At 32.5% G+C, this 22,546-nt stretch overlaps 3 protein-coding genes across 6 annotated transcripts in view; 2 read left to right on the forward strand and 1 right to left on the reverse strand.

The window, feature by feature from the left end:
* LOC134724900 (WD repeat-containing protein 90-like) overlaps positions 1-1,087 on the forward strand; it is a 48,366-nt gene extending 47,279 nt beyond the window's left edge. For all 3 annotated transcript variants that reach the window (XM_063588238.1, XM_063588239.1, XM_063588240.1), the window contains one exon: positions 778-1,087. In XM_063588238.1, coding sequence (XP_063444308.1) covers positions 778-932 — 155 coding nt within the window. In that variant the 3' untranslated portion in view covers positions 933-1,087. The remainder of the gene's footprint in view (positions 1-777) is intronic.
* On the reverse strand, positions 679-17,267 carry LOC134724902 (kinetochore protein Spc24-like). 2 transcript variants are annotated; one of them, XM_063588243.1, is made up of 5 exons: positions 17,180-17,267; positions 9,741-9,935; positions 5,609-5,858; positions 4,179-4,255; positions 679-3,171 (listed from the first exon to the last, which is right to left on the reverse strand). In XM_063588243.1, the coding sequence occupies exons 2-5, from the start codon at positions 9,913-9,915 to the stop codon at positions 3,065-3,067; spliced, it is 609 nt and encodes a 202-aa protein (XP_063444313.1). In that variant the 5' UTR covers positions 9,916-9,935; positions 17,180-17,267; the 3' UTR covers positions 679-3,064. The 2 variants fall into 2 exon arrangements, with proteins under 2 accessions (XP_063444313.1, XP_063444314.1); XM_063588244.1 differs by having other exon boundaries at positions 17,073-17,211.
* On the forward strand, positions 17,266-22,128 carry LOC134724901 (18S rRNA aminocarboxypropyltransferase-like). Its single transcript, XM_063588242.1, has 6 exons — positions 17,266-17,509; positions 18,179-18,371; positions 19,032-19,225; positions 20,285-20,464; positions 20,819-20,888; positions 21,849-22,128. The coding sequence occupies exons 1-6, from the start codon at positions 17,356-17,358 to the stop codon at positions 22,090-22,092; spliced, it is 1,035 nt and encodes a 344-aa protein (XP_063444312.1). The 5' UTR covers positions 17,266-17,355; the 3' UTR covers positions 22,093-22,128.
* Positions 22,129-22,546: the final 418 nt, after the last annotated feature.

The raw sequence follows: 22,546 nt of genomic DNA on the forward strand, positions 1-22,546 counted from the left end.
ATATATTTGGTACTATATTCTACAGATGACAGTCTTAGTCAATGTTGCTTTATGCTTGTGTTTTCAAACAAATTGTAAGCTTCAGGATTAACAGACTTGGTCCATTCAGTACCCAACAGATTTTGACTAAATTTATTAGCTTGATTCCTATTAAAATGTACACCAGAATTAAGCCACTCAACAGATCTGATAACCTATATTTGATGCATGAGTGACCAATTATAAAACACGGTGATTCAACAGTTATATTTTCTGATAAAATGATTATAAACAGGTACAACATTGAACCTTGAAAAGTAAGGGTACAACAAAATATACAATTCCTGAATCCTCAAAGTGGGCAACCATGAAGATGAATGCCTTCTTACAGCTAATTTCCTAATGCATGTAATGCAAAACTTTGGTTGGCTTGCTTGCTTTGTTTGTATAATTGTTTATACAAGCTTTGTAAAATAAGATTGACATCTTAAAATAATATATATATTTAACCTGTACATTTAATATTTGAATTTAATTGGGTGTTATCCAAATGAGTGTACAATATAAAAACAAAGCAAGCAAGCTAACTTAAGTCTTGCTCTACATGCTTTAGGAAATTAGCTGTAACATTTTAAAACTTAGATTAATTATCATACATTCTAACTAATGCTTTTGGGCAATAATTCTTACAAACAACAATATAATATAATATATTTATTTACGTATACATATTTATTTAAAAAAAACTTTACTACACTATTTACAAAATAATATTTACATTAAATGCCTATATTTCAGAACGAGTGATGAAGTTGTTAGATTACTATGAAGGAAGTTTTCAAGATTTTGTAGGTCACAGTGATTCAATAAACTTTGTTAAATTCTCACCAGACAGTAAATATTTATTGACTGTGTCACATTCTGAAATATTTATCTGGGAAGTGCAAGTATGACCGTGAATTATCAAGAAGATTAATTGACTTTGAAACGGTAATGTGACCAAGTAGTTGATACAAAAATAAATAAAGAATGTGACCTCTGGATATATATCTGATGATAATCAAGATGGAAGAGAAGTGAAAAGAAAAGGAAAGAAAAGAACACAGAAATGCTGGCATCTAAGGTTTCACAATATCAAATGACATCCCACAAACAGTCTATATTAAATTAAGAAGTTGTAACTTTGATATTGCTAAAAAGTTAGAATTAAAATTGTGATCGTAAACATTTTCAAATGTGAAATAATGTTGCAGAATATGCAGTAGGTGTTATCTTTTAATAGCATTTAGATATCAATAATCAGTATATATCCTTATTTTTCATGGGTGGTTTTGCCAAATGTAGAATTCTAAACTTTATATGTTAAACATTCCTTTATATGCTTATTACATGTATTTTGTAGGAGATAATCTCTATTGTTATAAATATGATCTAAACAATCTTTTATGTGTGACAAAGTCTTACATTGTCTTATATTATATTGTATATTATTGATTCCGTCCACTAGTGCTGTAAAATTTATATGTTACTGTATACTTAAACAAATGTAATGAATATGTACATATGATGATTAAATTGATCTGTGAATAGATAATAAACTAACTTATTAAAGTACTTTTATATTTACTTCAAAATATTCAAATTGTTGATTTATTTTATATCAGATCTTAGGACAGTGCAATATGTTAAAAAAATGGATTTAAAACATAGTTTTATTCCTATAATCATGATAATCTGGACATGGTCAAAAGTCTTAGTTTTATGAGCTTAATTTAAACCAGAAAGGAGCTGTCAAATAGACTGTGTATTTTGAAGAAAACCATAATAGAACTTCAGAAGAAGGCTAGTAAGGATGGATATTTTCAATGTATTGGTCTCTAAAACATGTTTTGCTGTCAAGTTTTGTGTCTATTTACAAATATATCGAGGATCATTAGTCCTGAACGATAATAGTGAAATAAAGTCAATATTAATTTACACCCATTTTGTCAGCAGTAACAACAAAAGTTTAAAAAGCATTGGTTCAACAATTTGCAAATTCTGGTATGAGAATAAAATAAAGCTCCATTTTCCAATCTTTCAAGTATCATAACTCCTGAACAGTAAAAAATGAAAATCGACCTATTTACAACTTTTTGCAAGGAAATTGTTGACAGTCACCTGCAATACTTCATCATTTGATACTACTGCACTACAATGTATTCATTCCATATAAACATAAGATAGTATACAGAAGGGATTTAGTATGACAAAGCACATACTGAAACTGTTCATTTTCAATATTCAAAATTAAAGGTGGTACCTAACACTACAGGGAGATAACTTTTATGAAAATTAAACGAGACAAATAAAATTTAGTGAAGGTGTTGGGAACAATCTTAATACATAAAAAAAACTAATAAATACAGACATGATTTTTACATGTCACAATCTATAACTAGTATTTCATGCAAACCAAACTAATAAAAATTCTGTATCAATGCGTCATTCAAAATATCACTTCATCGTGTATAAAAATAGACCCTAAAATTAACAACCAACTTATAGCACAAACATCTGAAAATGTATACAATACATTCAAGAAAAGGTATATACATGGGTTACATTGTATATTTGTAATATTAACATGATTAATGAGACATAACATCAAACCTTTTTTTCTAACACGTGAAATAAATAAGTCCTTACATTATGACTGAAAAAGTTAAAAATAATATTCCTGCAAAATTTACAGAATCAATAAAGAAAGATGGATTGCAATTACTTTTATCATCATTATATACGATAGAATTTGCTGCTTCATTTATTGCAACGTTGTTAAAACTGAGGCGGGTGAACATCACCCCTAAATAAGTGTTTTTTCTTTCTTAAAATTACGTAACTACTGGTACATACTAATCTTTCAATATTTTATAATTTTCTGCATTGTTACAAATATGTATATGTATTGTTCATACACCTTAAACTTCTGAGGGTATAAATTCATATTTCTTCAATAAATAAAGTTATTAAAAAATGTCCACTCATGACAGCATTTAAGATTACAGTTTAAACAGGAACCAGTTTTGTTGCAACATAAATCTGGTCACCAGTCCTCTTCTATCATGTCCCATAATGAGTTCACTATGTCATATTTTGACACTTGTTCCTTGTTGAAGGTGAAAGGTTTTACTTCAGAATTTCCACATACATCTGATTTCAATGTTAAGGAAACTGAACATATTTCAGTCTGCATGGTTTTACATTAGTCATTTTTTGTCCCTTTATAGCTTGCTGTTTGGTGTGAGTCAAGGCTCTGTGTCAAAGCTTTTTTTAAAACAATAATAACAAATATAGGTCAGTGATGGCATTTTTGCACCAATGGAAGATAATTTGGAGCTTTTTCAATGATAAAAACATCTTAAAAGTCACCTGGGGCCAATCCCAAAACCGATTTTTTTTGGCTGATTTCTGCACCATATTATAAAGTGATATTAAACTTATAGTGTAATAAATAAAATTTGTAAGGAAAAGACATTCAAAGTTTAATTTTTTGCTGAAATTTTTGTACCCGCAAGCCTCCTTAAAGTAAATATAATTATTTTCAATTGGAATGCTATGAGGTATCTTATCCCGGCATTTCTTACTGTTGACTTCTTGTAATTTGAAGGATGTCAGTTTTCATTGACTTCTTGGGTACAAGGTAAACCATGAATTTAAATGTTCAATAAAGTTCAAATTTGTAAAGGCTTGTATGCAAACTTTGCAAAACAATGAAATCAAATATCCAAGGAAATGCAATTTTTCCTAAACCTACAAAATTTGGTACCCACAAAAGTCCACAATTCAACAACCTATTCTCCCCAAGATTTGTTTCTCCATTTTGCCACTTAAGGTGGTACCTAACACTACAGGGAGATAACTCTGTAAAGTCAACTAAACATTTTAATTACTTTGTGTTGTAGAGGGAACATTAAGCTTCTTAATGATCAAAATTGGTGTTTGTCAAACTGCTATATCTAACCAGTGTAATTTTTCTGACAAAACAGTTGGTGAAAATTTTTTGAAATTTTTATATTTTTTGTTCAAGGGTCAAAGTAAATACTTAATCAAAATTTTATGAAAATTAAACGAGCCAAATTAATATTAGTGAAAGTGTTGGGTACCACCTTAATTTTTATGAGTAGAACATGAAATGTAAATGATTAAAACAAGGATACAGCCTTTGAGCTCATTTGGTGGTGTGTCCAGCTGCCAGTGTAGGTTGGTAATTAACTTGTATAGTGTGATGTCATGTCTGAAAAGATAAATAAAATATTTTGATACATAAATATTGTATACTGTAAAAACAACTTATTTTTGCCACTTGAGTAGAAAAATAATGTGTATACAAATCATCGCAAATCTTTCCTTATTAAACTACATCTATTTAATTAGAAAACCATGAAATTGAACAGTCAAAAGGGTACAAAATAAAGTATCTGAGAAGGAAAGTTGATTTACAGTAGGTATTTTCATATTTGCAGTGTTCACTCAAGATACCACCTTTATAATATAGGTATATACATCATTATATAAAGCTGGGACACCAGTAAGCAAGTAAAACATAAATAGTATGTCTATAGCTATAGAAAATGTGGTATGAGTGCCAATGAGACAACTCTCAATATTATACCTCAGTATGTTTTTTCTATATGAAAAGTAATGAAATAGTTGTGCTATTTCATTCCACAGAACCATTTGCCAGTCAATAGTTTCAAAGACTATTGCCTCGGTAAATAGTTTCATAATCATCTTTCCCGTACTTTTCATGCTTATTTTTCATTGGACGATAAATGTCATTGACTACTCTGCTTGGTTACGTATGCTTTGCAACGTCAAACTCACTCTAATATTGTAAACGGTGGAATCTGTTTGCGTTGACTGTAATTTTACTTACAAGGAGCAATTATAACAAAGAAAAAAAAAATTCACAGGAATTTTTGAAAGATATAAAATATAGTACCTTTTATATTCATAATATGGGTTAGCTCCGTATATTAAAAGTGAATTTGGGTTTGGTGTACTTAAGCTAGAATTTATTATAAGCACAGAAAGTTTAACACAAGTATTTCTAGTCTTGATTGAAATTAATGAAATATTTATAAATACAAAACGAATTATAAAAAAAGTATAGTTCATCATGTGCATATAAAGTTATGTGACATTTTTCTTTTCTTTCAGATGATATATTATACACTTTTAGAAAATTAGTAATTTGGTATATATATAAAACACTTAATGTCTGTGTTGTTCAGTATAATAAAACACCTAGTGACTAGTTGTGCGGGTAATAGCAAGTTTGTTGTCCCTTCGCATACCAACTATTGCTCTCGGCTTTGCCTCGAGCAATAGTTGGTACCTCAGGGACAACAAACTTGCTATTACCCTCACACCCAGTCAATAGGAGTATACAATTATATAAGTAAACCATTGTAGGTCAAGGTAGGGTCTACAAACGGAGCCTAGGCTCACATCAAATGGTCTAAAGTGCCTTGTTTTTGCTATTGGTATTTTGTATGGTCTAAAGTACCATGTTTTAGGTATTGAGATTTTTTATGGCCTAAAGTACTTTGTTTGTGGTATTGATATTTTCTAGGGTATAAAGTACCTTGTTTTTGGTATTGATATTTTCTTCTGTTTTTCAACTTCCTGTTTTTCAAGTTCCAATTTTTGTGATTCTTGTTGACATGCTTCCAAATTTTGTTGTAATCTTTCACACGTTGATACAACATTAGCCAGTCCTTCTTTGTGTTGAGAAACTAGCTGCTCTAAACTCTGCCCTTCTTGATTTAGATGTTGGCATGCTGTTTGGCTTTTATGGTAGTTGGCTTCCTCTGCAGACTCAATTTGCATAACTTCTAAAGTTACAAAGTATTTTTTATGTTAAACCATGGCATTCACCATAAATCAAAATTTTACATATATAACACTCACTGGCAAATGTTCTATGAATACATGTTTATAAAGTGATGATAATACATGTAGAAATAGGAAGATCTGGTGTGAGTGTCAATGAGACAACTCTCCATCCAAACAACAATTTATAAAAGTAAACCATTATAGGTCAATGAATGGCCTTCAACACTGAGCCTTGGCTCACAAGAACAACAAGCGAAACTGCGAGCTACTGCTCACTGATGATACCCCCGCCACAAGTGGATAATATAAATAGTGTAAAAATATGCAAGTGTTCGAAAAACAGGAAGTTGTCGAGTGATGAATCTGAAAACGCATCACACGGTATAGCTGACTTATATAAATCCTGAAACCAAATTTCAGAAATAGTTGTATTGTAGTTCCTGAGAAAAATGTGACGAAAATTTTCAACTTGGCTATCATGTGTAAAATCATACAAGTGTTCGGTAAACAGGAAGTTGTCAAGTGATGAATCTGAAAACGCATCACACGGTATGAATATTCACATAGACCAAGGTGAGCGACACAGGCTCTTTAGACCCTCTAGTTCGTTTTTCATATAGATTAGACCATTGGTTTTCCAGTTTGAATGGTTTTACAGAATGGTTTTAAACTATTAATTTTGGGGCCCTTTATAGCTTTTTATACCCCGCTTTAAAAAAGGGGGGGTATGCTGTTTTACCTCTGTCTGTCCGTCTGTCCGTCAGTCAGTCAGTCCGTCCCACAAAACTTTCGTCACATTTTTCTCAGGAACTACGTATACACATCCACCCTTTCTTTAATTTGGTATCAACATTTATATATGTCAGTCATACCGTGTGATGCGTTTTCAGATTCATCACTTGACAACTTCCTGTTTACCGAACACTTGTATGATTTTACACATGATAGCCAAGTTGAAAATTTTCGTCACATTTTTCTCAGGAACTACAATACAACGATTTCTGAAATTTGGTTTCAGGATTTATATAAGTCAGGATTTATATAAGTCAGCATCACACGGTATAGCTGACTTATATAAATCCTGAAACCAAATTTCAGAAATCGTTGTATTGTAGTTCCTGAGAAAAATGTGACGAAAATTTTCAACTTGGCTATCATGTGTAAAATCATACAAGTGTTCGGTAAACAGGAAGTTGTCAAGTGATGAATCTGAAAACGCATCACACGGTATGACTGACATATATAAATGTTGATACCAAATTAAAGAAAGGGTGGATGTGTATACGTAGTTCCTGAGAAAAATGTGACGAAAGTTTTGTGGGACGGACTGACTGACTGACGGACAGACGGACAGACAGAGGTAAAACAGCATACCCCCCCTTTTTTAAAGCGGGGTATAAAAAGCTATAAAGGGCCCCAAAATTAATAGTTTAAAACCATTCTGTAAAACCATTCAAACTGGAAAACCAATGGTCTAATCGATATGAAAAACGAACTAGAGGGTCTAAAGAGCCTGTGTCGCTCACCTTGGTCTATGTGAATATTCAACTAAGGACACAGATGGATTCATGACAAATTGGTGTTTTGGTGATGGTGATATGTTTGTAGATCTTACTTTACTGAACATTCTTGCTGCTTACAATTATCTCTATCTTTAATGATTGGCCCAGTTTTTTTCAGTGAAAAATGTTAGCAAAAATTAACAAATTATAATTTATATGAAAATTGTAAAAAAATTGACTATAAAGGCGATAACTCCTTAGAGGGTCAATTGAATATTTTGGTCATGTTGATTTATTTCTATGTCCCACCTACGATAGTAGAGGGGCATTATGTTTTCTGGTCTGTGGCTCCGTTCGTTCGTTCGTCCGTCCATTCGTTCGTCCGCAGGTTAAAGTTTTTGGTTAAGGTAGTTTTTGATGAAGCTGAAGTCCAATCAACTAGAAACTTAGTACACTTGTTGCTTATGATATGATCTTTCTAATTTAAAGCCAAATTAGACTTTTGACCCCAATTTCACGGTCAACTGAAAATTGAAAATGAAAATGAGAGTTTCAGGTTAAAGTTTTTGGTTAAGGTAGTTTTTGATGAAGCTAAAGTCAAATCAACTTGAAACTTAGAACACTTGCTGCTTATGATATGATCTTTCTAATTTTAAAGCCAAATTAGACATTTGACCCAATTTCACGGTCCATGGAACATGAAAAATGATAGTGCCAGTGGGGCATCTGTGTACTTTGGACACATTCTTGTTAGGTCTTACTTTGCTGTAAATTATTGCTGTTTACAGTTTCTCTATCTATAATAATATTCAAGGGCAGCAACCTTACAACCAGTTGTTCAATTCATGTGAAAATATTGGAGCAGATAGATATGGACCTGATTAACCATTCACCCCCTGTCAGATTTGCTCTAAATGCTTTGGTTTTTGAGTTATAAGCCAAAAACTGCATTTTACCCCTCTGTTCTATTTTTAGCCATGGCTGCCCTCTTGGTTTAATTTTCCCTAAAATTATCAATTCAGGGGCAGTAACCTAACAACCAGTTGTACGATTCATCTGAGAATATTGGAGCTGATAGATATTGACCTCATTAAACAATTCATCCAATGTCAGATTTGCTCTAAATGCTTTGGTTTTTGAGTTATAAGCCAAAAACTGCATTTTACCCCTCTGTTCTATTTTTAGCCATGGCTGCCATCTTGGTTGGTTGGCCGGGTCAACGGACACAATTTTTAATCTAGATACCCCAATGATGATTGTGGCCAAGTATGGATTAATTTGGCCAAGTAGTTTCTGAAAAGTAGATTTTTGTAAAAGATTACTAAGATTTACGAAAAATGGTTAAAAATTGACTGTAAAGGGCAATAACTCCTAAACGGGTCAACTGACCATTTTAGACCTGTTGACTTATTTGTAAATCTTACTTCGCTGAACATTTTTTCTGTTTATAGTTTATCTCTCTCTATAATAATATTCAAAATAATGACCAAAAACGGCAAATTTTCCTTAAAATTACCAATTCAGGGGCAGTAACCAAACAACGGGTTGTACGATTTATCCGAAAATTTCAGGACAGATAGATCTTGACCTGATTAACAATTTGTCCGCGTGTCAGATTTGCTCTAAATGCTTTGGTTTTTGAGTTATAAGCCAAAAACTCCATTTTACCCCTATGTTCTATTTTTACCCATGGCGGCCATCTTGGTTGGTTGGCCAGGTCACCGGACACAATTTTTAAACAAGATACCCCAATGATGATTGTGGCCAAGTTTGGCACAGTAGTTTCAGAGGAGAAGATTTTTGTAATAGTTAACGACAACAGACGACGGACGCCAAGTGTTGAGAAAAGCTCACTTGGCCCTTCGGGCCAGGTGAGCTAAAAATGAGAAACTTGTATAAATAACATAAACAAACCACAACTACTGTACATCAGATTCCTATCAGGTGCAAACATTTGCAGTACATGTAAGCTCAAGTCATATAAAAAAGTGTATACACAATTTTGATTTAGACAGAGGCTGGATAAGAAGATAAAAGTCTGTAAGATAAAATGTCACCTCCAAAATTAAAATTAAAATTTAACAGAAATGATTTTCTGAAGAAAAACAATCAGTGTTCAAAATTACATACATTTGTATTTACATTTGCAAATGGTCTTTACTCTGACATGACCAGTTTTATGTTAATGCTGATTTTTAACATTTCTTCAACACTTACTTTTTTATGTTTTATATAACTATTTATTATGAAATTTATATAAATTTCTTATACTATCAAATCCCAGGAAATATTTCAATATAAATTGAAATGTTTTTGGATAATCAGGCTTATTTCACATGTTTTAGACCCCCCCCCCCCCAAAAAAAAAAAAGTGGTTACCTTGAAATACTTCTTTTGTCTGTGCCTTTTGTATTTCTCTTATTTCTAATATTTTCTGCCATTCTTTAACGATATCGTCAAGTAAAGTATTTTCAATCTTTTCATTATCAATAACTGTTATCAACTCCTCAGCAAGGCGTACAATATGCTCTGGTTCATTCAGGCTGTCATCCATCTTGTAAGACACTCTATGATCTGAAATGAAAAATAGAATCACATATAAATTCATTAGTTCTGTCATGATATGAGCTGGGACAAATAGAAATCGACCTTATGCAAGTCCAAGTTAACATGTACATGTATAATGGTTTGATTGATTTTGGAATATTTGGATACGAAATAAAAGAGAAATATTGGTCTGTTTTCTACTTACTTACTGCTTACTACTGTGAATCCTAGTGGAATAAGATACATGTAAGTGAATTGCCAGTGAAATGACACTAAGGTTGATGTTTTTATGCCCCACCTACAATAGTAGAGGGGCATTATATTTTCTGGTCTGTGTGTCCGTTTGTCCCTCTGTCCGTCTGTCCTTACTTCTGTTCAGGTTAAAGTTTTTGGTCATGGTAGTTTTTGATGAAGTTGAAGTCCAATCAATTTGAAACTTAGTACACATGTGCCCTATGATATGATCTTTCTTATTCTAACCCTTACCAAGTGGTGACCGTCATACCCTAATAACCATTATTTGGTTACAATGGCGTTCCATACTTTTAGAAGTCCACTTTATGATACTTATTTTATAAAAAGTTATGCATGTTCTGTCAACCTGAGGCTATCCATATTCATGTTTCTCATGTATAAGTAGCATTTTGTATGTTCTTTTAAAGTACCTTTTACAATTTAACTATTTAGTTTAAACATATTTTATTGTTCAAAACAAATGGATTAGCCACAAGTTTTTCAACTTAGTTCCGTCTTCTCCATAATATACATGAATATACATTTTATCTATATAGCACATTACATAAATTTGTAATTTTCTAATAAGCATGAAGGCATGAAAAATAATTAAACAAATCACAACTATTGTTATTATAATATTTATACACAAAAAAAAAAAAAATAGAAACAGCTCAATGGATATCAAACTTTCTTATTTTGAATAATCAAACACACCCAAACGATCTGTCTACTGTTACTAGTGTGTTTTTCAATAACTTTCTATAATATTTACCTGTATAAGTTGTAAAAAGTAATGTGCAATACTATGAATATATAATTGTGATATGGACATTAAATTCTAAATTTAAAAATACGGATAAGGGGATGATAAGGGGATGACAAGAAAATAGATTTAATGTAAGTATCTTTTTGTATTAACTTCAATAATTGAAATCCATTGAGGCTAAACATTATGTTAACTGTAATGAACAACAAATCGATCATTGGAACAATGCCTTGTCTGTACTTTAGACTAGTAAATAAAACAATAACCAGCAAGGATGTTATCAGTGTAAGAAACTTTGAGTTAATTTTTAAGAGAGGTCATTTAATAACATAAACAACAGTGTATCATGTGTATATAAATGCTATTTCACCAAAGTACATATTATGAATTATTGTACAAACTACAAGATATAAGTGAATTTTTGTCAAATATTGTACAAAGTCAAAATACAAATTATTTAAACTTGTATATATAATGATACTTGCACACAACATATTAATTGACTATGTGTTTGCTAATATGATTTTTAATTAATTAATCCTGCATTGTGCAGAATCTCCAAAAGTTCACATACATCACTTCAGGTGTTACCACCCAGTATGTGTTCTCATGTGTAACTGAAAGAGTGCTGGAAAATAATTTATAATTTCAAAATAAGTCTCTCAAAAAGGTGAAATGTTCTAATTTGTTTACATGTCATACAGTCAATTCAGTATATATATTACTCTAAGATAATCTTTTTATATGAATTATTAAGGTAAAATAAGAAAAATATAAAAATAAAGTCAATTATATTTCATTATAAGGTAAAAAGTGCATCTAAGTCAAAACTATGCAATTGACAGGGGGAGTAACTCTAAAATTCCAAGACATCTCTAGTGTATTTGAAGTTGATTTGGGAATATTTTCTTGAAAATTCTAATACCTTTGCCCATTTATCATTTTTTATAAATTAAGTGACCTGTTATTTATTGTGTATTGAAATTAAAGGTAGCAAAAACAGTCTGCAGAAGCCAAAGAATCATTACTTGTTCTAGTCAAAGATTACTCTGACGTCCAACGGCTGTTTTGCCAGACATTGTCAAATACACTTTCAATAATCAATTCAAATTTTTTTTTCATATCAAACCCCCTTTTCCACCCTGTATGATTGGTTTGGATTAACTGAATTATGTTTTTAAATACAAAGGGACAATTTTTTATGTAAGTTTTGTTAGAATTTTAACAAAAATATGGCAATATTGCTTTTTCTGCCAGTTATTTTTTTTGTATTTAAAGTCATAAGAAACGAGTGACCGGTGAAAATAATGTTCTTCTAATTCATGAACCAATGCATACAAACATAATAAACTTAAACTTTCTGTGCACGAATTTATCATTTTTTCCATGTTTTGAAGCCGAAATTTAACGATTGTCACCTGTTTGTCAACAACCGACAAAAAAACAACAAAAAGCATGGAAATTGAGCACGTGTATAACATGTAAATGCAGATAATAGTTTATTTTAAGGACATCCATGCGCATTGTGATCACCGGATTTTTACAAGATGGGTCACACTGAGGTCACTTTGCATATGGAAAATATGTTGGGGGGAATTGCTTCCTGGAAGGAAGCAATCAAAATAAAGTAAACTTCTTCTAAATATGAATAAATTAGAGAATTTTCTTCAGAAAAAAGTATATGTACATAAGTTTTATAATGAAAAGCATTTATTGAGTTATAAAAAATTTATGCATTATTTTTTTTGATTTGTGGTTTCTTATGACTTTAACAATAATTTTTTCCTATCATTTTGAGAGAAAAAAAGAACAAATAATTGTTTTAAAAAGGAAATGATCAGTGAAAATAGTAGTTATTTAGCCATAACTACATTGTACATCATGTACATATTGTTTTTACAAATTATTTTATATACATAGAAAAAGATGTGGTATGATTGCCAATGAGACAACATAATTTGAGAACTTTTTGGTCGTATATTGGTATGACGTTGGCGTCGTCCGAAGACATTTGGTTTCTGCACTCTATCTTAAGTATAAGTAAATAGAAATCTATAATTTAAACACAAGGTTTATGAACACAAAAGGAAGGTTGGGATTGAATTTTGGAGCTTTAATTTGGTCCCAACAGTTTAGGAATTAAACAATTTATTAATCAACATGATCAAAAAGTTTGTTGTCTTAACAGGTAGTTATAAAATTGAGAATGGAAATAGGGAATGTGTCAACCGGACCATATAAAAAACAACAGCAGAAGGTCACCAACTGGTCTTCAATGTATGTTTTTTTTCTACAAAAACTAAAATAAAAAACAAAGAAGCCAAAGCTGTTGTTTAATCATGAGAAAATTAGACACAAACAAGTGAAACTGTGAGCCGCTGCTCACTGATGATACCCCCGCCGCAAGTGGATAATATTAATAGTGTAAAAATATGCAAGTGTTCAGTACAGGAAGTTGTCGAGTGATGAATCTGAAAACGCACCACACGGTACATAGCTGACTTATATAAATCCTAAAACCAAATTTCAGAAATCCTTGTATTGTAGTTCCTGAGAAAAATGTGACGAAAATTTTCAACTTGGCTATCATGTGTAAAATCATACAAGTGTTCGGTAAACAGGAAGTCGATGAATGATGAATCTGAAAACGCATCACATGGTATGGCTGACATATATAAATGTTGATACCAAATTACAGAAAGGGTGGATGTGTAGTTCCTGAGACAAATGTGACGAAAGTTTCATGGGACGGTACGACTGACGGACGGACTGACAGACAGAGGTAAAACAGTATACCCCCCTTTTTTAAAGCGGGGGTATAAAAATGTAAAACTATCACTAATCAAACTCTCATTCAAAATAAACAGCAAAAGACAACTTTCGAGTTCAAAGCAATTCTTCAAAAACTGGTTTTAGTGAACATCATTCAAACGTTAAGGGGTATTGTCACTTTCGTTCCAATGTTGAGCGAGTGGTTTGAAAACTACTTTGCTATACATCAAAAATTATTCAGCAAATTGAATTCTCATAATTGACAATCAGCACTGCTGTCATTAGGGGATTGAGATTAAGTACAATGTACTTACAAAACAAACTTTATTTCTAGTTTATCCTGTACAATGACATGAATGACACTTGATGGTCAAACAGTAATAGTGCAGGGATACAGTCGATCCACTCTATCTGGCAGAGTTCGCGAAAAGTGTCAGTCCTCAGGATTTCACCACCAAAATTTTGCATAGGACTGACACAATTTTAGTATTTTTCAATAGATTAATAGTGAGGACCAGCAGATTTTCCTCACGGACCACCACAGGAAAAATAATTTCGCAAACTCTGATCTGGTAAATGACATCATAAAGCCATGCATAATTGACGAGGGTTGAACTTGAAAGTAGTCTACTATTAAAGGGTATACATGTATTTCAGGAAAGGAGTATGTTCGATAAGGTCCTAAAATGGCCCCCTTTTTTAGCGTAAATTTCAATTTCAGATTTAGCGACCAATATTACGATAAATTACAGCTAATACATTGTTTAGCTAGGATATAAACCATTTTGTTGAAAATTTTACGTTTCTCCGTTTCATTATGACGTTACAAGTTGTACTCGTATTGATTTTTCACGAAAAAATCAATGCAAATGGGTAAATTTTCATATATTATTGGACAGGAAACATAGAGCGCATACGTCGACAACAAAGATCTTTTAAAATAATGTTTGTGAAGACATTCCACATGTCTTATTTCAATCTTAAGCTTGTCGAAGCCTGCGCTCTATGTTTCCTTGTCCTTTATTTGGTTGAAATCTAGCTGATTTTGTCAAATTCAACCAAAATCCCTTATTTTCACCTTTTTTGACTGTAAAAATCAACGTGTTAGAATTAAACTCTGACAAAAATAGTTCTGTTTAACTTTCTAACATGTCTTTAAGGCAACTTAAAACATTTATTGTCTTGTAACTATGAACTTTATAATTGGGGCCAAATATGGCCCTTACCGAACTTACTCCTTTTAACAGCATTAAACTTACAATGTACGATCATGCAAAATGCTCAACTGGTCAAAAATACACATCCAATACCTTGAATATCCATAGAGTTGAACGAAAAATTATTTATTTTATTTTTTAAGCTCAAGTTAAAATAATGAAAAAATATAATTTCTTCTTCTTCTTCCATATAAGAGTTGGGTTCTTTTAATGAAACGTTTAAACTCTGCGGGACTACGCATGGTGACATCACATATCTAGTCCCCTAAGGCTATATACAGTATTTACAATAAAATCAGGTTGTTACGGTTAAAATTATGTACAATCGTCCAGTCTGGTATAAATGTGTTGTCTGTAGCCCTGAGCGAAAATCTTCAACTGATCCCGCTTCAGCAACCCTGGCAGGTAATGTATTCAATTCCATGATTGTTCTTGGAAAGAAGGAGTTCCTGTAGACATCACTGGTGACCCTCTGTTGGTAAAACTTGTGTCCTCCACAAGTTCTACTGTCGCCACCTTTGAGGTAAGTACTCTTGTTGATGTCTATCAGCTCATTCTGGATACGATAGAGCATGCATAGCCTGTTGTCACGACGTCTTGTCTGTAATGTGTCCCATTCAAGATCTTCTAACATTGTAGTGACGCACCCTGGTGTGCGTGATGTGTTGTCATTATAGACAAATCTAGCAGCTCTCCTCTGTATAAAAGTCTAGACTCAGTGATATTGTTGGCTTTTTTCAAAACTACCTCTACCCTTTTTTATTGAGAAAATATGCATCATTTTCTTCAAATTGGGAAATTTAAAATTAACCATGAATTTGACTGAAACTTCAATTTACAGAGCCATTTTCAAGAGTCAAACCCTGCTTTAAAATAAGACCTCATTTTGTCAGTGATGAGACATGGATAGACCCTCAAATCTGCAAAGATATAGTCATTTTAGGTGTGAAAAATGTTTAAATGAGTGTTTTTCAGTTTGCAGTCATGTACAATTTCTACTGAGACAGCACTGTTTGGGAAAAAAATTGTCTGTTTGGGAATAATTTTAAGCCATTTTTTTTTAAATTGGGATTCTTCTCCAGGGGAAAAAGCATTTATTCTCCACTAATTTAAGGCAAACAATATCACTAGTAGTGTGTTGATGCTTGCTTGGTTGGTTGGGTCCCATATAGTAGAAGCATACTCTATGACAGGTCGCACGAGTGTTGTATAGCCAGCAGCCTTTACTTTCCTGGTACATTCTTTAAGGTTTCGTTTGACAAACCGAAGTGTTCGGTTACCCTTTGCTGTAACACGCTGGATATGTTTGTTCCATGAGAGGTTGTTTGATATTGAAACTCCCAAGTACTTGGCACTATCTACTGGTTCGAGTATGTGTCCATGTAGAGTGTATGGGTATTGTATAGGTTCTTTGTTCTTTGGTGGTATGCCGATAATATTGCATTTTGTTGGATTGAATCTCATCATCCATGTTTTTTCCCAATTTTCTAATGCTTCAAGGTCTTTCTGAAGTTGTTCTGTATCTTTGGCGTTACTAATTTCCCTGTATAGTAGACTGTCATCAGCAAAGAGGCGGGCATCTGATTGAGCATGTTGAGTATATCCGGGCATGTCATTGATGTATGTTAGGAACAATAAAGGACCTACATGTAGTACTGTGCCCTGTGGCACACCTGACAGAACATCGTCTTGTTGAGATCTAGCCCCTTCCAATACTACCTGTTGTTTCAACATATTAAACATGGGTGCTGAAATGCCTTCATGGGGTGCTAATTTAACCATACTGGATGCTGAGTCGACTAGAAATTAAGAATTCTGAATAAACCCCCTGAACCTGTAGTTAAGTCCTGATCAGACATCAGGGCCAGAGTGAAGCCATCTAAAATAGACAGCAGGATAAGGTAAATGTAAGGTGCTAAATTGTTTTGGGTTTTAACGGATCTCATACCTACATTATTTGTACATTACATTGAAGACGTGGAAAAATTCTGACAGTATTTTTTTGTTAATGTCATATATTATTTAGCCAGGCGCAGATCCAGAAGGGGGGCTCCGGGTGTTGGAACAACTCTTTTTAGGAACGATCAATGCATTTGAATGGGGACATGTAATTGGAACCCCCCCCCCCGTTTTTAAAATGGCTGGATCCGCCCCTGTTAGCCCTGTTCTTACATATGCTATTTTCCTGTAAACTAGGAACGTATAAACCGTCCCTGTTTCTATTATTACTCTTGTATTATCTAGTTTGCGTTCTACTAGCAATAACTATGCAATCTCACCAAAATCGTTTGAAAATTTCTTTGTTTTTTATTTTGATTTTCAACTTCCCGCTTTGATTCTAAATCCGAATCTGACCGGACACATTCCAGTTCCGGAATTAAATATTGCGATCACGTGATGTACAAAATGGTAGACGAAACGAAAACATGCTGATTGTGTTTGCTATTTGTTAATAATGGGTAAATCATATAGACAGAAGAATCACGGTGGACAGTCTGATAACAAGAGAAAAGAAAGACAAAAAGATCGACAAAAGTCGGAAATTGAATTTCTTCCAGATGCAGAAGATGGATATGCTTATGGGTTTCAAGGGAATCAAGATGGAAATGGTAATTCACATGTACCTTATTAAAGTTGATAATTGTCCAATTTGATAATGTAGAATAATGGAAATACCAGAGCTTTTATCACAGATGATGCATAAGTGTATTGCTTCATAGGAAAACAACCCTGTATCTATATAAATCTTTTAATCATGTTAATATTGTAAAGTTAGTGGGTCAGCAGGGTCACTTTTTTGTGGGTCTCATTGGTATCTAAGCATGACACAGGATTGTCAGCTTTTTGTCGGTGTGATGCGTTAAAGTAAAATTATTGTGCTGGGAAATGAAGGGTAACGGGAAATTACAAAAAAAATGAAAAAATTGCTTACGTACATGATGTAAGCGGGATACGGGATTCTAACTATACAGTAAGCGGGATCCGGGATCAGAACCCTCCAATGAGACCTCCTTTTGAGGTTGTTTTTTTTTCATTATTTTTATTTTTATGGGGACAACTTATGTTTTTTTAATGTTTTCTACAAAAATAATTATTATTACCGGTATTATATTTACATGATTTAATTGCTTTCTGAATTTTTCATTTGTTAAATTTTAGTATAAATATAAACAATGTTTTGCCTAACTTTGATATCAAGATGTTATCCAAATAACTCCTTGCTATGTGGATGAAGAAGGTTTATGAAAGTTGAAGAATTTTCTTTGATATTTTTACAGTAACCAATGATCAAGTGGAATTTAAGTTTCCATGTCCGTTGGCCATGTGGGATCTGGAACACTGTGATCCTAAAAAATGTTCTGGCAGAAAATTAAGCAGATTTGGATTGGTCCGTACTCTGAAGCTGAAGCAGAAATTTGGTGGTCTCATACTAAGTCCTATGGGACAAAAGTGTGTTTCACCAGAAGACAGGTAAAGCATATATTTTTTCATGGACATTAGAAGTTTAGACAGGGTACAATCATATGTTTAGGACTACTGTTTCAGTGATGTTTATGGTCAATTAGAAATAACTGCAGAGGGTGTCCTAATAGTTTTCTTGGGTACCATTAAGACCATATGTAAAAAATAACCAAATAGTTCAGTGGACCATTTATAATTTCTTTTTCAATATAAATATTTTTTACCACTTTCTCATTAAACATGTTAAAGTGGTTTCTATCTCATTTATTAAAAAAAGGCAGTTTTTGTTTTTGTACTTTTCTTTTTTGTTAACAATTGAAAAAAGTCATTTTGAAGTTATTTTGAAAATTATTTGAAGAAAAGTACATGCATTTATTTAGTAATACATGTCATGCATGTATAAGGAATTATAGGTCAAATGAAGAAGGATTGAATAATTATTGAAATTTTGCAAATTAATACACTGTACCTTTTGAAATTTCAGAAGGTCAGTTAAACCCCAATGGTATGAACACAGTCAAATGTTTTATCAATCATCCCACAATTTGGCTACTTTTTTCAGTGAATGGCATTAGAATATAAAGTTATAGATATGTACAATGTTTGTCTTAAGAGTCAAAATTAATGATTAATGTTTGAGCTGAAGACCTTCCTTTTTTTTAATTTTAGAGATATTATAACACAACATGGCCTTGCTGTTGTTGATTGTTCCTGGAACAAGTTAGAGGAGACACCATTTGCAAAGATGAAAGGAGGGTATCCTCGACTTCTTCCATACCTTGTTGCAACAAATCCGGTTAATTATGGTCGTCCATGCAAATTATCATGTGTTGAAGCTTTTGCTGCAGCATTTTATCTTACAGGTAAGAGGGTCTACATGGGGGTCTAAATTTTGGTATAATTTAAATGATTGTACAGATAAAATGTTCACTACAAGTACCAGTCTGAAAAAGCATACATGATTTAGGAGAGGAGGAAAGACTGGCGACTCAGAGGTAGAATGATTGTATGATTGTATCCAGGTTGGGTGACATGTCTTTCTGCAGACTATTATCTTATAAACCAACATGAAAAAATCAGTGTATTGGACAAGTACGAAAAATATAAAATGAGGAGATGATATATGATTCAAATTATTTGAATTTAAGCATAAGCAACTTCAGGTCATGATGAAGTCCTTAACTAAGAGCAAAACCCATACCATACAGTCACAGGGTTTTCACTAAGGCAAGTTCATGAGTTCTGGACTCATCAAAATCTGTCTGGACTCACCATTTTCAAAATTGGTGAGTCCACAGATGCATCAAGATTGAAATATTTTGTATAAACTCAACACAGTTAAACACAAATATCATCATTTTATAGCAAAAGTTTAAAAGTAATCTGAATTTAATGTCATTGTATTGCTTTGTTAGGCCATGGAGACTTATATAAAACATATCATTGCAATAAAATATCTTCTCCTTGCTGTTGGACTCACCATGGCCAAAAATGATGAGTCCCTGGACTCGCCTTCAAAAATCCTTAGCGAGAACCCTGCAGTCAGTTTTAAAGAACCAGGAAACATTATATATATATTATTATATCAACATGATCTCATATATTTATGTTGTAATAGTTGCCACTGGATATTTAGCATCAGTTATTCCATCCAAAGTTAGACATCAAACTCTGAGATGTTAAGTTGTAAATAGATATAGGAAGATGTGGTGTGAGTGCCAATGAGACAACTCTCCATCCAAACAACAATTCAAAAATTAAACCATTATAGGTTAAAGTACGGCCTTCAACACGGAGCCTTGGCTCACACCGAACAACAAGCTATAAAGGGCCCCAAAATAACTAACTGTAAAACCATTCAAACGGGAAAACCAACGGTCTAAGCATGTTTATAATTATGTGAAATTCATTTTTTTTTACAGGATACAAAGATCTGGGTTCCAGACTGCTGGATAGGTTCAAATGGGGTCATAATTTTTATGAAGTTAATGAAGAATTATTAGAGAAATATTTAGCTTGTAAAAATAGCATAGAAGTAGTAGCTGCCCAAGATGCCTATCTTCAACAGATAACGAAAGAATCAGAGGAAAGGAAATTAGAAGGTACATTAATTTTATTCACATAAAAAATCTTATCAAATAATTTGCAAGAAATTCAAAATACTTGTATAGGTCTGGGTCTTTTCGTAGATTGTCAACAATTCCACGACCACATTGAGAAAAAAAAATCATCTTTTATTGTTTCCTTGAGTATACACATAATTATCTGTTGTAAAACAATAATGGGTCAATGTGACAATTGTATGACCTATCAATGTGATGCAATAGCTTCAAAAACCTGATTGGAATTATTGTTAGACAGTTATTTCATATAATGGTTATGGTAATAAAACATATGTTTTTAAATGCCACCATCTTTTTATTTGCATGTATATATATATATTTTTTGTTTTGTAGATCTGACAGATATAGATATGAGTTTAGATGGGTATAATCCAAACAGATGTCAATGGCCTCCATCAGAGAGGTACATACTTCTAAATATTCAGTTTTACATTTTTTTTACTCAAGTGTATACGTATAAACTACAAGCACATTTGATGGATTTGGGTTTGTAGTTTATTTCTGGGCTTGCATGTTTTTTAAACTTGACGAAGAAAGCTGGTTGGTGATGGTTGAACAAAAAATGTGCAATACCTTTCTTAAAATTGAGAATGGAAATGGTGAATATGTCAAAGAGACAACAACCAACCAAAGAGCAGAAGGCATAAACATACATTTAAGCTGCATGTTGTATATTTTGAACGTTTAATAATTGGTATATATAGACTAAACCTTTTTTATGCAAACATTCCTTTATCATATTTATTTGATTTTATGTAAGGTTATGTTTCAGCTTCAATTGAATATTTCTTATGCTGTTATAGCTGAAAGAAGGGCTTAAGTGACTGAGTGGTCTTAATAAGTTCAACTTCTGTATCACTAGCTGAGGTTATGAGATTATACTATGCACATGGCATGTGTTCGACTCTGATCAGAATTCACTAGGCTTATCAGTTGTCCTGCTGAAGGTTGTGGTTATCTCTCTGCTCCCCAGACAAATGGACTGCCATGATGTAGCCAATAATGCTGGAAGTGGTGTTAAACACAAATGATAAATTAATTATATTAGCTCAAGAAAGATTTGAAAGCTACCCTGATTGTGCATACAAAGAACCAAAAGCTAAGTTAAAACAAAAGTTACAATAAACATGTGCAGGATTTACTGTTTCTACAAATAAAGTTTTTATACTATACCAGTATTAAGGTCAATAAAAGTTACTAAAAACTGTTAAATCAAAAACTTTGCTATATTTTTTTCATTGCAAAAATTACTAAAGGGTAGGGTTAACATTAAACTTGCATGGAGGTTTCATATTCCCCCTCTGCAGGCTTTAGGGAGTTGAAAAAAATGAATTTATTACCTTTATTTTTTATCTATTTATAGTTCAGAAGAAGAAAGCAGTGAAGAAGAATCTGAAGAAGAACAGGATCATGAAGGCAGTAAAAATTCTGACAGTGACCCAGAAACTAAACATAGTATTAGTGAAACCAATGATAGTGTGAAATTATTAACAGAAAATTCAAATGATAATTCTGATGAAAATTGTGTTGAAAATAGTAATACTGCCGATACTGAAAAAAATGTACAGGCAAATTTGAATAAGTTGACTTTGAATGATGATTTATAGTAAAATTGTAAATTAGTGCAATAAATTATTTGAATTAGTCTGATTTTATCAGGTCTCTAACAAATGTCCAAATATATTAAAAGTTAGATGAGTGACTTTATAAATGCAACTGTATGAATACATGTACAAATTTGTAGTCAAAATTTGTAATCCGAACTTGGCCACAATCATCATTGGGGTATCTAGTTTAAAAAATGTGTGGAGTGACCGGCCAAACCAACCAAGATGACTGCAAGGCTAAAAATAGAACATATGGGGTGAAATGCAGCTTTTGGCTTATAACTCAAAAACCAAAGCATTTAGAGCAAATCTGACAGTGATAAAATTGTTTATCAGGTCAAGATCTATCTGCCCTGAAATTTTCAGATGGATCAGAGAACCCGTTGTTGGGTTGCTGCCCCTGAATTGGTAATTTTAAGGAAATTTTGCTGTTTTTGGTTATTATCTTGAATAT

The sequence above is a fragment of the Mytilus trossulus genome, chromosome 7 (genome assembly GCF_036588685.1).
Source record: "Mytilus trossulus isolate FHL-02 chromosome 7, PNRI_Mtr1.1.1.hap1, whole genome shotgun sequence".
Taxonomy (NCBI): domain Eukaryota; kingdom Metazoa; phylum Mollusca; class Bivalvia; order Mytilida; family Mytilidae; genus Mytilus; species Mytilus trossulus.